Here is a 16682-nt window from a genome sequence, read left to right on the forward strand (position 1 = left end):
CCCAATTGTAAAACGCTACGGAATATGTTGGCGCTATATAAATAAATGATGATGATGATGATGATGATGAAGTCTCCATTTCAAGCAGTATGTATTACCAGTGTCGGACTGGGGCATGAAGGGCCCACCGGGAGCTGCAACGCTAGGGGCCCACCAGAAGGGGTGTGGCCAGCCATCAAAGAGGCAAGACTGTCAGACACTAGAGGGGGAGTGATCAGCCCACAAAGGACAGCTAGCACCCTAGTGTAGTATAAAAAGAATGCAGTGTGTACATAAAGAGTACACAGTCTTGACCTACCCCATAGATTGGGCAGAACAGTCACCAAAAAAAGAAAAAAAATCAGGATTTTCCCACTAGACTCAGAACATTTGACAGACTGTCCTACCTGTTCTTGTCACCACCTGTGGCTGCTGGTTTCTTTAGTTGCGGCTTGTCTGGATCCTGAAATTTTGGGGGCCCTATCTGGAAAAAAATGGGTACATTTAGAAAATTCCAACCAGTCTCGATCTTAAATCAATAGGACCCACAATTAATACTTAAGCCTTCCTAAAGACCCAACATTAAAGTAATAGCATTCCCATTTAATAAATGAACCTATTTCCCTCCCTTCAGACAATCCCAGCAATAAATTAATAGCATTTATGTATAATAAATATACCTATTTCCCGCAACCGTCACTGCCATTAAATAATTCATATTCACATTTAATAAATAGACCTCATGCTCCTCAAACTCAGCCCCACATTCAATTAATAGTCCCTAAACCACCTCATCTTAAATTAATAGTCCCCACTGTAAAATTAAATTGCTGCATCACTCCACAAACAAAATAGCACCCATTAGTTAGGCACCAGCTACCACACATACATTACATTGCCACAAGCCTGCTGTGCCATCATACACACATTACTGTGCCCCTTCATCACCATGCTCACCATGCTGTGCCTCCTTATGATCAAACTGCGCCCTCCATGCTGCTTTTGCTCCCCCCCTTCCCCTGGCCCACCATCATCACCCTGTGCCATGCTGCTTTGGCCCCCCCTTCACACTCTGCCATGCTGTGCTCTGCCCCCCTTCACCCTCTGCCATGCTGTGCTCTGCCCCCCTTCACACTTTGCCATGCTGTGCTCTGCCCCCCCTTCACACTCTGCCATGCTGTGCTCTGCCCCCCTTCACCCTCTGCCATGCTGTGCTCTGCCCCCCTTTACACTTTGCCATGCTGTGCTCTGCCCCCCTTCACACTCTGCCATGTTGTGCTCTGCCCCCCCCCTTTCACACTGTGCCATGCTGCTCTGCCCCCCTCATTCACACTCTGCCATGCTGCTCTGCCCCCCTCATTCCCACTCTGCCATGCTGCCATGGCAGTCCACATGCCCTTATTGCCCCTCATCTTTCATGCCACTTTGTTTCTCTCCCCTCTTCCCCAAAATGTCAGGCTGGGCGCTTTACTGACCTTATCAGAAATGGCTTCTGCTGCTCCTGCATTGTTAATGTAGCTCCTCTGGGCGGCAGGAGCCAGGACCTCTCCAACTGTGGGCGGTTCTTCTTTCCAGATGAGTCATGTGACATGACTCATCTACCAACGACTGTGATGTACAGCGCATGTGCAGAGAGCCACAATCGCGTCTGGGCTCTCTGCACTTCAATCACCAGGCTGTCACCTATTTGGAACAACAGACCCAGCGGGGGGCGTGGCTTAACGGGACCAGCGGGGGCGTGGCTTAAAGGGACCAGCGGGGGCGTGGCTAACCAGCGTTCGGTGGATTGTCCGGCTCACCGGCAGGCCAGTCCGACGCTGTGTATTACCACTATGTCGGCAATGAGATTTTCGGTGTCATCACGTCGGGGTATGTCATGTCAGTGTTTAGATCATCGTTATATTGACTACCAGCGAATTGTTTGTATGCATTTACATTCTTTATATGATTATTTATCTTTAACTCCTGACAATGTTTACCACTGTACTCCAGTTTATCAGTTCCCTTTATGTCTTTGTGATATACACTTTTTGCCATAGAATACTATTTAATCAGTCTTTTGCAGCGGTATAATGGCACAGTGGTTAGCATTGTTGTCTGTGTAATATGTAGGCACTATAAAAATAACGGTTAATAAATAATATTTTTATTTTGCCTTTTTTTGTACAAATTGATCCATGCTTATTTACCCACAATGTTGCGATGTATATACTTCATACAAACCAACATCTTAATCTGTGTAACAATAGAATCAGCCACAAATGCTTTGTGGGTTTGTATTTGCAGAGAACATGTTCATAGGGTAATGATGGTGGTATATTTCAGTCCTAGTGAGAAAGGTCCTGATAACACTAGTCAGAAAAATGTCAGTTCCTGAAAAAATTTTGATGATTGTGTTTCCATATTCTTCACCCAGGAAAGTACAGTAGATTTGTGAGTGCATCTTATTTCTCTATTTTTTATGTACCTATCCTATGTAGTTAACATAAAAAATTATGTAAGCCGGTAACTTCCTTACATTAGCTTTAATGGCAAGCTTTACCGTGCACCGTAATTCCTCATTACTACTGGTTTTCATAGATAAATTCGATGATCCTTTTAGTGTAATAGTGCTTTTGCGAGGCATATTGAAAAACACTGGAGTCTGATCAGCATTACTGATTTGAGAGAGTGAGTATAAAGTTTCCTGGCGCATGCGCAAGACAAATCGATGAAGGCTTGGCAGTGTAATCAGGTGGCAACTCATGGCATATTGGGCAGCACGGTGGCTAAGTGGTAGCACTTCTGCCTCACAGCACTGGGGTCATGAGATCAATTCCTGACCATGGCCTTATCTGTGTGGAGTTTGTATGTTCTCCCCATGTTTGCGTGGGTTTCCTCCGGGTGCTCCGGTTTCCTCCCACACTCCAAAAGCATACTAGAAGGTTAATTTGCTGCTATAAAAATTGACCCTAGTCTCTCTGTCAGTCAGCAGGCAGATAGCATATGGTGCTGGTTAACGAACATTCTCGAGTCACTGCACCTCTTGAAGTCACCAGACTCTTGGACCTCTAGCGAGGAGGACCCCTTGGCCTGCTGAATGGTCGCACGCCACTGTCGAGTCCAGAAAGGGAGTTGTCACCAATTGATCCATTTAGCACCGGCCAATAGATAAGGTATATCCTGGGTTGGTAGTACAATGGTCTGACCTTTCCACCTTTATTGGTTTTGCAAATGTAGCTGACTGATCTGCTCTTGCCGCCACCGATCTTTTAAAATTAAGGTTTAATAAAATGTGTCCTTCTTCCAAACTTAATTATGTGCTGTGTCTTTATTTTCATATAATATAAGTTATGTAGAAGCCAAAGTTTGTGAGTATGGGGTCTTGAAAGAAAAATCAACGCTATACATTTTAATATCATGATTATCAAAATAATATGTGCCTCTATATTTAAAGAACAAGTAAATTCACTATTTAATATTAATACATAGCAAAGGCTCTATTTTTGTGAACTCAATAATGTACATTAAATAAAAGGAATGTAAAGCAAATATGTCCACTATGCTCTCTCTTACTCATCTGCAGCACTTTGCCATGTTAGGAGGAAAGTACTTTTCTAACAGAGTAAATAGAGTTTGAGTGACAGCTTTTCTTACGTGCTGTAGAGATGCACTGTGTGGATTTGTTGCTTCATACATAGGGACCATGATGTCACAGTAACTCTGATGCATACATAATCAGTTTTTAAATCTACATAGTAACATAGTTGATGAGGTTGAAAAAAGACACCAGTCCATCAAGTTCAACCTATTTTGGATCTCCTGCGATCCTGCACTTATATTTGAAATTAATCCAGAGTAAGCAACCGCCAATCTGTTTCAATTGTGAAAATCCCCCCAGACTCAATATTGCAGTCCTATTTTTACCCTATATCCACTACTATCCTTAATTTAAAATGAACGGTCGTATCCCTGGATACACCTTTCCGCTAAAAATTTGTCTAACCCTTTCTTAAACATATCTATTGAATCTGCCATCACAACCTTCCATGGCAATGAATTCCATATCTTGACTGCCCTTACTGTAAAGAACCCCTTCCTTTGCTGGTTGTGAAATTTCCTCTCCTCTAACCTTAGGGGATGACCACGTGTCCTGTGTATGGTCCTTGGGGTAAAAAGTTTCCATGAAAGCTCTCTGTATTGACCCCTAATGTATTTGTACATAGTAATCATATCTCCCCTTAGACGCCTCTTTTCTAAAGTAAACACGCCTAAACTGGCTAACCTTTCCTCATAACTTAATGACTCCATACCCTTTATCAATTTTGTCGCCCTTCTCTGAACCCTTTCTAGTTCCAAATTATCTTTTTTATAGAGTGGTGCCCAGAACTGTACTGCATATTCAAGATGAGGTCTTACCAACGATTTATACAGTGGCAATCTTCCCTTGCATCTATGCCCCTTTTTATGCATGCCAATACTTTGTTTGCCCTTGCAGCTGCTGCTTGACATTGAGCACTATTGCTAAGTCTACTGTCTACGAGCACTCCCAAATCCTTTTCCATTATAGATTCTCTTAAATTAAAATCTGCTTGAGATCTTAGCAGGAGACTGTCCTAAAGATTTGGGAGGGGTTTCAGCTTTAGTTAAAAGTGGGTGGTAATACCTCATACATGTCTTTGAGATCTCGCTGGTGATTTTGGGGGGCGTGGTCAAGTGGAACGTGTCATTTGTGCCGCCTACTAATCTGTCACAACCATTTTACCCTATTACAGCTGGGGGTGGGGCCGTGATGACAAGTGAAACACAATGCTAAGCTCCGCCCCCACCAGTTAACCAACAAACTGGCCTGGAAACAGGTTCCAGGAGGTTGGCCTGCCTGCTCTCCCGAGACTCCAGGAGGACGCCCAGAAATTCGGGAGTCTCCTGGACATTCTGGGAGAGTAGGAAAGTATGTAATAAATTAGTATACAAACCAGAAGTACATAAAATGAAGCATATAACAGCAGAACCACAGGTAACCAAGCCACCGCTCCTGATGACTTGGAGAAACATTTGAAGTTCTGATGTTTGCTTGTGTCTGTGAATCCAGAATAACAAGGCAATATTTATCTGCATTGTGATTGTGCAGGCTCCATACAGGGACTTTAATGGCTATTGTGCAATGGTTGTATGTTATGTAAGTGGTAAAGAACGGGGATGGGTGTGGTCTAAATAGCACAAGGTAAACTGTAGAAAGGATTCAGTAACCCGCTAGGTGTCCTAGGCATAGTATAGAAGCAGTGCAGGTAACATTTTTAATAAACTCCCATTGCTGGAGGAGTGGCATTGCATACTGGTCGCATATTGTCTGTGGTTATTAGTAGTGATTATTTATGACATATTTTCCTATTTTAGAGTGATATCGAAATGTTTTGCAATTTTTTCTTTTTTGTTTCCTTGCAATATACTACTATGAAACTCTTATTTAATTTCTGTTTTATTAATTTCAGTCATCCTCTTTCTTATGGATAGAACTGCGCATCACTGACGACATCATCAAATCGACAAACTTCTTTCTAGGGTCTTCTTCCAGGTCAGATTGGACAACTCCTAGTTCAGTCAGCATCCACTCAAGTTCTTGAAAATAATGTTAAAATAAAACAGCGATAATATTAGATTAAGGCAATGAAATGTGTTATTGATTGCCAAGCCATTTAATTTATTGAAAACAAACTTCTAAGAAATGATATCTAAATGGCAGACCTTTGATTTAATGCTGACTTTGTATGACATGAACCAATGCTGAGTTCTACTTACAGACTGTTCCATCCTTGTAAGATTTTGTCAGTGCAGAATAATAAGCAAAATGCTTCAAAGATAATGTTGTGAAAGCAATGAAAAGAATATGAATAAACTCCAATTCAGTGGAACAAATTTCTAAGAAATTTAATTTCCTTGATCGCTATTTTTAAGACAATGGATTTTCAAAGAATGACACTAGCTCAGCACTGGCTGTGTCATACTCTGAAAATCAAATAGGAACAGCAGAAAACCTTATCCTGTACTGCTAAGCCTTGCAAAGGGGGAAACAGTCCATCTGTAGGTGGGGATTTGGTCTCAATTTTCCAACCGACGTGTTATCTACAACGACTTTACCTTTGACCGAAGGTCCGATCATTTGGATGATTAATGCGTACACACTAGTCACGTTTTAAACCATTAACGAAGGACCGACTGTCCGGGCAGCGAGTTTTCAAAGCCATATTGTTGTGAGCAAAGATTAGAATTTTGTACACACTAAATGACTTGTCAGATCCATGTAACGATATTGCCATGAAATTTAAATAAAGGGCCGAGCATGTTCAATAGTAACCACCCCAATCCTCATAAAAAAGGGAAGGTAACACGTTTTCTTCATACATTTGTTAGCACGCGTACAGTCTACGTTCATTCGCAACCGCACATAACATTTTATTTTTACTAATATGGATACTGTTGAAAAACAACAATAAACTGCTCTTTTCTGCTCTCTTTCACGAGGTTATTATACATGAATGGCCTTCACCCACAATGCAACATTTTGTACAGGTACTACCACTGATTGGTCCACAACTAAAACGAACGCCCATGTCTGAGTGTATAAAATTAGAGGAGCCTGTCTGACACCGAGGGATGTTAGAAGATGGCGCAAGTCAATGAGCCCAAAAGAGAAAATACCGAAGCGTTAATACCAGAAAGGAATTAATAATGCAGAAATTGCTAAAACAAATTTAAGGAATTTTAAATTTCACGTGCAGAAGCATTGGTCGGACCTAAAAATATACAGAACAACGGAGACCGATACGAATCCATAGGAACATTAAAAAAAGTGAGTTTGACATGTTGTGCAACTGTTTAAAGGACTTGTTAGTGAATTTGTAGATGAATGACTGACAATAGTATATAGTATATTGAAAATGTTGTATTATTTCCAGAAAGAAGAATGCACAATTACATGTACTGGGTTGGTACCGAAAATGTTAAAGCTGAACACGTACTTGTTAAAACAGACAAAAATTGATACGGAATTGGAAGAAAAAAAAATGTATTAAAAGAAGGTATTTGAAGTCATGTGGAAATTGTAAAATGTCTTGGGGAGAAATGTATATCGTTATAATAACCAAAATGGCGCCAGAATCTATGGGGGCAAAGGGCTCCTTTGAGAGATGCAACAAGAGGGACCACAACATAAAGTTATTATGAGAAGTGTAGAGGGTGAGCAAAATGGAACTTTACTTGATGTTGGTTGGTTTATTACATATATAGATGTTAAATGCTAAACTTATTTTTTCCATTTTTTGTAGACACCATTGTGATATCGGACAAAAGTTCTAAGAGAGAAAATAATGTTTGCAGTCCTTTGCTGTGTGTGGTAGAGAAGATGGCAAAGCTTGACAGATATTTCAAAGAATTACGGGCAAACATCAGTTATAGAGAAGAAAAAAAAAGAAAAAAAATAGAAAAAAATTTCATGAAGATGTTTTCGTTTTTTTCAGCAGGTTATGTCACAAGGCACTAGCCACTTTCACCATTAAAAAGTCCAATGTTATATTGCTATTATAAATATGTTGAAACTTTTTATTTTTGAACTGTTCATTTTTTCTACAGAATTCAACAACAAATCTGTTGGATTTACAATGTTTGGTTTATTCTGTGTATTTTACAAATATATGCATTAACAAGTAAATAAAGGTTCGATTATAAAACATGTTCAAAGTACATTTAAAGGGTTACAGAACACAGGTGCAAGATGCATTATCATTTACACAGGTGTACTAATAATATGCAAACAGGCATATATAAAATACTCATCTATAGGAAACACAAAAATGGGTCATATACAAAAAATTATATAAATATGCAGGCAAACAAATGTAATACACATATTTTTTCTTAATGTGTATGGAGTGTACAATAAAGTGACAAATAGCTATAACTAAGGAGGCAGACATAAGCAATACACATATAAATGAAACGTTGATAAAGGTTTCTAATTGAAATGGAAGACATATGCTATATGCATTAATACAATAGACACCTGCTATTGCTTTACCGCTAGAAGCACCTAATTACCAAGTGAGAGAAGTGTGGACACCACACCAACATGGGACTGGTACAGGCATCAGAAATTACATACACACGCCCGCAAAGGAGTCGCAACTCGAGGAACTATTTGCAGTTGCTTGTGGATCGAATGGAAACTTACACAAACTACATGATCGTTAGGTGGATCGGAAAATATTAAACAGTACGACCAACCAAATGAGGCAACAATCGACACTTTGGAACGACTTTCGACCATTGTGTCACTATACACACTAACCCTATTTCTGCTGCTTCCTGTTGCACTGCACCAGCAACGCCACATCAGTGTGCAACTATATCGTGCATGAAGCCCACAGAAAGTGGGCCTGTGTACTTTAAATGCCAGGGCTGATTTTTAGTCCAAGTCCGGCCCTGGTGTGAAAGATACAACACGGCTGCAAGCAACAGCAGTTACGGCTCTGGCCCTGAATGTACACAGACATGGGAGCCACAAGGCCTTTCAGCTGCAACAAAGGTTGGTTTAAATCACTGAAAGTATGTGACCCTCTGACAGAGGAATAGAGAATAAGGGCTAGATTTACTAAGCTGCGGGTTTGAAAAAGTGGGGATGTTGCCTATAGCAACCAATCAGATTCTACCTTTCATTTTGTAGATGGTACTAAATAAATGAAAGCTAGAATCTGATTGGTTGCTCTAGGCAACATTCCCACTTTTTCAAACCCGCAGCTTAGTAAATCTAGCCCTAAGACTTTTATTGCCATAGAAATTGGAACAGTAAATGTTCAACTAAGAATAAAAGTAAACACAATAGTCACTGACATTGAGGATGTATTGTACATGCCAGACCAAGGGCCAAAACTGAGAGCTGGAAGCATGTTCATCATCATCATCATCATTTATTTATATAGCGCCACTAATTCTGCAGCGCTGTACAGAGAACTCATTCACATCAGTCCCTGCCCCATTGGAGCTTACAGTCTAAATTCCCTAATATAGACACACACTCACACACAGACACAGACTTGGAGAAGAAGGGATTCAGAGTGCAATTTGCAAGAGAACAGTGTATTGTGCAAATTGGTAGAGGGACTGTGATGGCCATGGCAACTTGTCATCAATATTGTATGTCCTGGACACAGAAACGTGTTTAGCAATGGCAGCCTCTAGTGAGGAATCTTCCATGGAGCTATGGCACAGAAGATTGGGTCATCTGGGATATGATAACGCGCAGAAGTTACTGGATGGCATGGTGACTAGAATAACTGTGGAAAATAATGAGACAAGTGTGTGAAAGCTGCATAATAGGGAGAGGGACACAATGTCCATTCCTGGAAAGAGCGAGCAGAGCTGAGCAGCCACTGGCATTAGTACATGCAGACATGTGCAGGCCAATGGAAGTGGTGCCATCAGTGGGTTCAAATATTTTGTCACCTTCACTGATGATGCAACACGAAAAAAGCATCTATACTTTATTATACTTTATTAAGAATAAAAGTGAAGTGACTGGCAAAATTATTGAATATAGAAACTTGGAGGAAACAAACAGATTTCAAGTTGAAAATCCTGAGATCAGACAATGGAGGAGAGTATGAAAACAAGGGTCTAACAGTTTTTGTAAAAGAAGCATGGCATCAAGCAATTGACCATTACTACACTCCTGAGCACAATGGCATCAGTGAGAGGGTGAACAGGACGATTGTTGAGAGAGCATGAACAATGCACCATGGTAGGCTCTAGGTAAAAGTTTCTGGGCAGAGGCAGTAATTACTGCTGTTTACTTAAACAATTGTGTGCCAACCCATAGCGGTGAGCGGAAAAATGCAGAAGAGGCCTTAAATGTCGCACACTTAAACATGTTTGGATATAAAGCTTTTGCGCATGTCCCGAAAGAGAAGAGTCGAAAACTTGACCCAAAGTCTCTTTCATGTGTCATGTTGGTGTATTGCAATGAGAGCAAGGGCTATTGCCTTTGGGACATTGAGGGTAGGAAACTCATTAAAACCAGAGATGTAGTTTTTCACAAACGGAGTCTAAAATCCAAACATTAAGGGCTAGATTTACTAAGCTGCGGGTTTGAAAAAGTGGGGATGTTGCCAATAGCAACCAATCAGATTCTAGCTTTCATTTATTTAGTACCGTCTACAAAATGACAGCTAGAATCTGATTGGTTGCTATAGGCAACATCCCCACTTTTTCAAACCCGCAGCTTAGTAAATCTAGTCCTAAAAGTCAATACATCCAACACTACATCATCAACAAAGGCTGTCATGCTGGATAAGCAAATGAGCGAAAGCGTGGATTAGGCTAGGTACACACTGAAGAATTTTCCGACCGACATGTTATCTCAAATGATTGTACCTACAACTGAAAGTCCGACCAGTCTGGCGATTCATGCATACACACTGACATAATTTACCTTCAGATCTGTGCTCTTCATCTGGTCCTTCATCTGGTCCTCTAGTCTTCAGAGAATGACAGCACAATATTCATTCATTCATTCTTGTCACATTGTCACACTGATTAAAACCGCCTTGTTATAGCTATCCACATGTCCTAACGAATTTTGTTAGAATGTTTCGTTTGAGAGTCACAGAAGCTGTCTCAGAACGAACAAATATATGATTCCTTCTATAGCACTCTCTACATTTATTCACCGGGACATTCATCGCCAGCATTGGCTGAAAAGAGCCAGACTCTAAACTCTATGGAGATCGTGAGCATGAGTGCATACACACTACATGATTGGTCAGTGATTGGTCGGAAAATATTAAACAGTACGATCCACCAAATGAAACGATGATCAGCACTTTGGAACGACTTTAGATCATCGTGTCACTATACACACTCACACGATATCTGACCAAACGGTCGGATGTCGGCTGATTGGTGGTTTTTCGTGCAATCACCAGGTCAGTGTGTACCTAGCCAAGTGTGAATCTGCTACTGAGAAAAGGGATCATACAGATGATACACAAATATAGAATAGAAGTTCATTGATGGAAAATAAAGAAAAAACATCAGGTATTATGAGGAATTTGCAAAACTTATTTACATTTAACCTTAAAATTTGCAGGAAACAAAAGAAAGTTGTGATTGAAGTGAATGGAAATCTGTAATTGATAAAGAACTGATGGCTTTAAAGGACAATAACATGTATTATTGTGGACAAACCAGTCAGTACACCTGTAGACACGAATATAAAAAAATTCAGAAAAGCTACGTGTCCAACTACTGAAGCAGAGACACAGGAAATGAAAAGAATTCCGTATCAAAGTGCTGTTGCGACATTAATGTATGCAGCTATCAGCACACTCGGATATTATGCGTGCTGTAATCCGTGTCAGTCAGTTTGCAACAAACCCAGGGAAGCTACATTGGATTGCTGATAAACGCATATTGAGATACCTGAAAGGGACTGCAACACTTAAGTAATGTTTCTCAAGGAATGGAATCTCAGAACTTAAGGCATACTTTGATGCTAATTGGGATCCCATGTAGACGACAGTTGGTCCTATACAGGCTATATGTTTATGATGGCAGACGCAGCTATCAGCTGGACAAGTCAGAAACAGCCTACTGTAGCTGTATCTACAACTTAAGCAGAATATATGGCTCTAACGGAAGTTGAAAAGAGGCCATATGGATCGAAAAGATCTTGCACAAATTGGGTTTAGTCGATGATAATAATGTCTTCAAGATTGCTTGTGACATCAAGGGTGCAATCAATTTATCCCAAAGCACCAAGCACCATGCATGGTCCAAACATATAGTAATCGGACACAGTTTTACCAGGAACTTACTTGACAACAACCTGATTATTGTAAAGTACATTGTAACTGTAGAAAATCTTGCAGACATGCTAACTAAGGGACTTGCCTCACCTAGTCTAAATGTTTTCTTGCAGAAATGTAGACTGGAATATATTTAAAGTGTCAATGCATGTCATATTGTGTATTTTACTACTGGACAAATACTTAGGTCTAAAATGTTATATCTAGTTAAAATTTTAAATGTGAATTAGTAACGTTTGTTATAGCTGTTATGATTCCTAGTGAATTCAGGACACGGCAATAGCAGTAGAAAAACCAAGTGTCTCTATTTTGGCAAAATATGTGAACAAGGATTCAGTTTGTGGAATATGCAAATTTCAGGTAGCAGAATAAACAGGTATACTCCAATACACAAATATGAACAGGTGTGATGAATGGTATGCATAGTCCACAGAAGCAACAGGTTCCAAGCAATGACAAATACAGTTTAAATGCAGGAACAAATATATTTAGTTACCCAATTGCCAGGAGGCATGAGGCTCCAGACTAAGGAGGCAGGGATCAGAATTCCAGATTGCCAGAGGCACAATGCAGTCCAGGGAAGCAGACAGACTAGCTGAGTCTAGTGACCAAGCAGAGGTCAGGGCAACAAGAGTTCAAGCAGAATCCAGTAGGCAGGCAGAGGTCAGGGTCACAAGCAAAAAAGCATAATCCAGTAATCAGGCAGAAGTCAGGGCAACAGGCAAACAAGCAGGGTCCGGTAATCAGGCAGCGGGTCACAACAGGAAATTAGACAGCATTAAAGCAAAACTGGAACAGGGATAAACGATGTACTGCACAGAACACAGATTGAGGCAGGTATATGAAACTGTGAGACAGGTGCTGGTACTAATCAGGTAAGGAGATTAACTCCTACAGGAGAGGTGCTAAGTTCAGGGGCAAACAGCAGCACCTCTAGTGGAATTAAGGTACTGCAACCACATACAAAATAGAGGCAGAGTCCTAACAATAGCTAGACAGTTTCAAACAAGGGGGAGTGTGAGGAATCCGTGTGCTCTGTTATCTCTGTGTGTGTGTAGGTCTGATTCCTATGACATTTATTACAGTCTGATTCCTGAGCATGTGCAATCTCCATCTTGATCTCTGTGTAATAAATCAACATCATGGTAAAGTCACATGGATACTGTTCTGTTATCATCAGCATCCCTGCCATAAATCCTCTGCTGACACTGTATTAGTTAAGTTCTATAATATTAAATATTATAAACATATTAATGGAAAAACAAATATCAGTTATGATCAGATCTTCATAACCACTCTAACCTCGAAATTTAGACATATCCTTATGATGCACAAGGAAAAACAAATGTTAAAAATAGTTTTATGAAATCCCTCTGTGTAAGCTATGAACTTGCTTTGGGAGGTTATCTGTATCATATTTTGGGACCTCTGGAACTTGTCCATGACCCATTATTGTTGTATCCAGCCCCCCAATGTCTTCCACCTACCCCTTCCCACTAGGCCATTCCTTAAAGCTCTTGTCTTATTGCACATGAATAAGACTGACAGAAAGGTTCTGGGAGGACATAAGGGGATTAAGAGACAATATGGCACTCTATTGAATAGACTACACTGCAAGCAGTCTTTGTAATACCTTAGTAGAAATGTCTTATAGTAAGTATAGTCATGTCTTACACATTATCTCAATACATGTTAGTCTGTTCTTTGCAACCAGGTTAATCATGGCAAATTAAAATGTGTAACTAAACTGCTGAATATTTATGGGAGGCACATCATTATTCATCATATATAATACCTACACAGATATACTGATAAGCATTGGCTGTGTGTAAATAGAATGGTGGTCATTTATGGACTGGAAAAATAGAACTTAAGTTCACTAGATACCTGGCCCACTAGGTTCACGGAATCACACAGGTAAGGAGGCAACAAAGAGATAATGATCCCTTTATTCACACAAGTGTTCACACAGAGTAAATGCAAAAACAGTGTTCCAACAAGGAGAAATATTCCCCCCACCAAATATACAAGAGTGTTAGCTAATAACCAGCGGCAATAAAACACCCAAACAGCACATAGGAGAGGTCTCACCACACAAGAAGTTTCACAGAGTCCCAGTCAGGCCACCAATGATTCCCAAAGTTATTCCAGAGGATGGCCAGTGGGTCGTTCTCAAGTAGTTGTCCTCCAATTTTGCTGATCCTGGCTGCTCGGCCAACTCTCCACTAGCTTAGTGGGACCCAGAGTACCAGTCTCCCTACTTCAAGTAGGCTCACCAGTTTCCTCTGGATCATGAGTGACTCCCGATATCTACCAAAATTCCTCACTGGGATAGCAATGTCCAACCACTATTTGTCCCCTGGTAGAGTTCGATAACCCTCTTCCATTCAGAGTTCCTTCTCCTTCAAAAATCCCTCCACCTGGGGGGGAGGATGTGAGTATACCAGGCTTATGTATAACTCTTATGCCCACTGGTCAGCCCGAAGGCAGCCCTATGTGCTGGCTGAGGGTACCCAGAACCTCTTCACTAGTTCACTTGGAGCATTATCCCGATCACAGAGCCACAGTATTACCTCTGCTGCTGGTAGGGCAGCTGAGTGGATAGCCCTATGTCCTCTTGCTTTTGGCAGGCACACAAAGTAACCAAGTTTGTGGAGAATTCCATGAGCTGAGTAACAAGCACAATCCTATGATTGTCATGAGTTAGCTTGAACTGAAGTCTACTTGCTGGTATTGACACTGCTAAGTTAGGAGGAATGAAGTCTAATGCGCCTCTGGTCTTCACCAGGAACCCCCGCAGGGGATTTGGAGTTGCTGCAGGAGAGGTGCAGGTCGCGGCCCTCCAAGTTAGCCACCAGTGAAGTAGCAGGTGAATAGGCATAGTCATGCAATTCGGGGTCAGGCTGTGTGGGTAAACAAAGTACCAGAGGATCAGTGAAAAGCATAGTCAGGAAGCCAGGGGTCAAACCAGGAGATCTAAACAAGCCAAAGGAGAATCCAGGTGCAGGGTGAGGTAAAGCCAGGTCAAGAGCCAGGAGGTCAGTCAGAAGAGAAGACAGGTACACAGACAGGAGTGCTGGAGCATAAGAAGACCTTGATACTCTGGCACCCTCCTTATATAGTATGTGAAGTCTTCTGATTGGTGGCAGTGGAATCATCGGAATCAGCTGACCGCCGACAGAAGGAGGTGATACAGTGGCTACACAGTCGAGTCCCATTGTCTAGCAACGGAGATGCGAGTGTTCTGTGCATGCACCCGCCGGACGCCGGGCCAGAAGAGGAGGAAGTGTCCCATTGCTGGGCAACAAGACGCGACTGTGCAGCATGAGAAGTCGACCGTCCCTGGCACCTAACGAACGTGTGGGGACTGTGCCTGACAATGATCATGCCAACAGGAGCCGTATCCCCTAGTCAGAACGGACCAGGCAAGACAGGGAGAGAGAAATGCTGCAGCATGTGCTCTTTATATGTCTCCACCCCTGCCATTAATTGAACTTCACATCCTGCACCAATCTAGGTGAGCAGTTTGAGTCGGGTAGTCAATCTGATAGTGGGGGTAGGTTGAACTGAATCAATCAATCTGGACTAGATTTGACTGGACCAATGAGCAAAGGCTTTATGAACCAGTCCAGTTCCAGTTCCCCTGGAGTTCAAAGATGGCAGATCTCTTATCCTGCAAACGAGTAGGCTTTCACCACAGGGATTTTGCATATCAATGTTTAGCATAGGGGATACTTGTTACCACTGAGAGTAGGGCACAGGGAGCTATATAAAATTATGATTTACATACATCGGCCCCTCTCTAGCAGGGGCGCACACTATGTACAGGTCTGTGACGGCTGAGGACCAGAGAGATAACCCTGTGTTTTAAACAGAACACTCTGCATGCCTGTCTCTTCCACGGACCTGCACATAGTGTACAGCCACAGGCAGCCCACTACTGATAGAATGGAAAAAGATAAAATATCTAGATCTGCCCCTGGCATTTGATGAGATCCAAATAATGCCTGGATCACCCACAGTGCGACTAACAGGCAATCTAAACCTGAAGAAAGTCTGTGACACTGAAACGATCATTGGTCATAATTTTCTAACGTCTTTTATGATAAATTAAATCTTAAATGTTTTCTTAATACTGGTGCTGGTCTGTTCGAAGTTTTAGAACATTGTCTACCTACAAGTACCTGTTTGGACCATGCACAGTGCATTGGGTACATGCGAGTACTGAGTGCTTCCTCTCTCTATATACATATATAATTTAAATCCATATTTTTATTAATGATTATACTGTTAAGAGTTGTTCACTTATTTTATTATATAATGTTTTTATGCGTTCTGATGTGTCTGTTCTTTGTCTATGTACAGCAAGTTCTGCATAGGCAAAGTGTACTTACACCCAGATTCAAATGGAAATGTATCTTGAGATGCACTTGGATTTCAATACGGTTGGAACTACGCTCAAGTTACGTGCTCTTTTTTAAAACGCAACTTAAGTGCAAGTTGCAGTCAAACTTCAATGAGGCCAAATGTATTTAGGACATGGTTCCTCTATAATTCCATTAGCCCAGGAGAGAATATTTAAAATAGGGAGTTTAGTATGTCCTATGCCTTCTACAATCCGGCTTCCTCCAGACCTGCATAATTTAAACTTGAATAACCTAGATAATACAACAGGAATAAATTCCTGACGTATGAAAAAAAAAAATCTACAACATGCACAGCAAATCCTAATCTATGCCCAAGCCACTACTTAAGTCTCAATAAGCATCTGCGAATCATTAGCAAACCTCTAATTACAAGCAGTTTCTTTGTTTGGGTGTTTGTCATCATGCGCTACTTACACCTGCCCCTGATAACCTGCCAATA

General features: G+C 41.2%; 1 protein-coding gene across 1 annotated transcript in view; it reads right to left on the reverse strand.

The window, feature by feature from the left end:
• Positions 1-5440: 5440 nt before the first annotated feature.
• The window catches only part of PDCL2 (phosducin like 2), a 36383-nt gene continuing 25141 nt past the window's right edge, over positions 5441-16682 (reverse strand). Inside the window, exon 6 of the mRNA XM_075189352.1 lies at positions 5441-5577. Coding sequence (XP_075045453.1) covers positions 5447-5577 — 131 coding nt within the window. The 3' untranslated portion in view covers positions 5441-5446. The remainder of the gene's footprint in view (positions 5578-16682) is intronic.

Source organism: Mixophyes fleayi, chromosome 1, assembly GCF_038048845.1.
Source record: "Mixophyes fleayi isolate aMixFle1 chromosome 1, aMixFle1.hap1, whole genome shotgun sequence".
NCBI lineage: Eukaryota > Metazoa > Chordata > Amphibia > Anura > Limnodynastidae > Mixophyes > Mixophyes fleayi.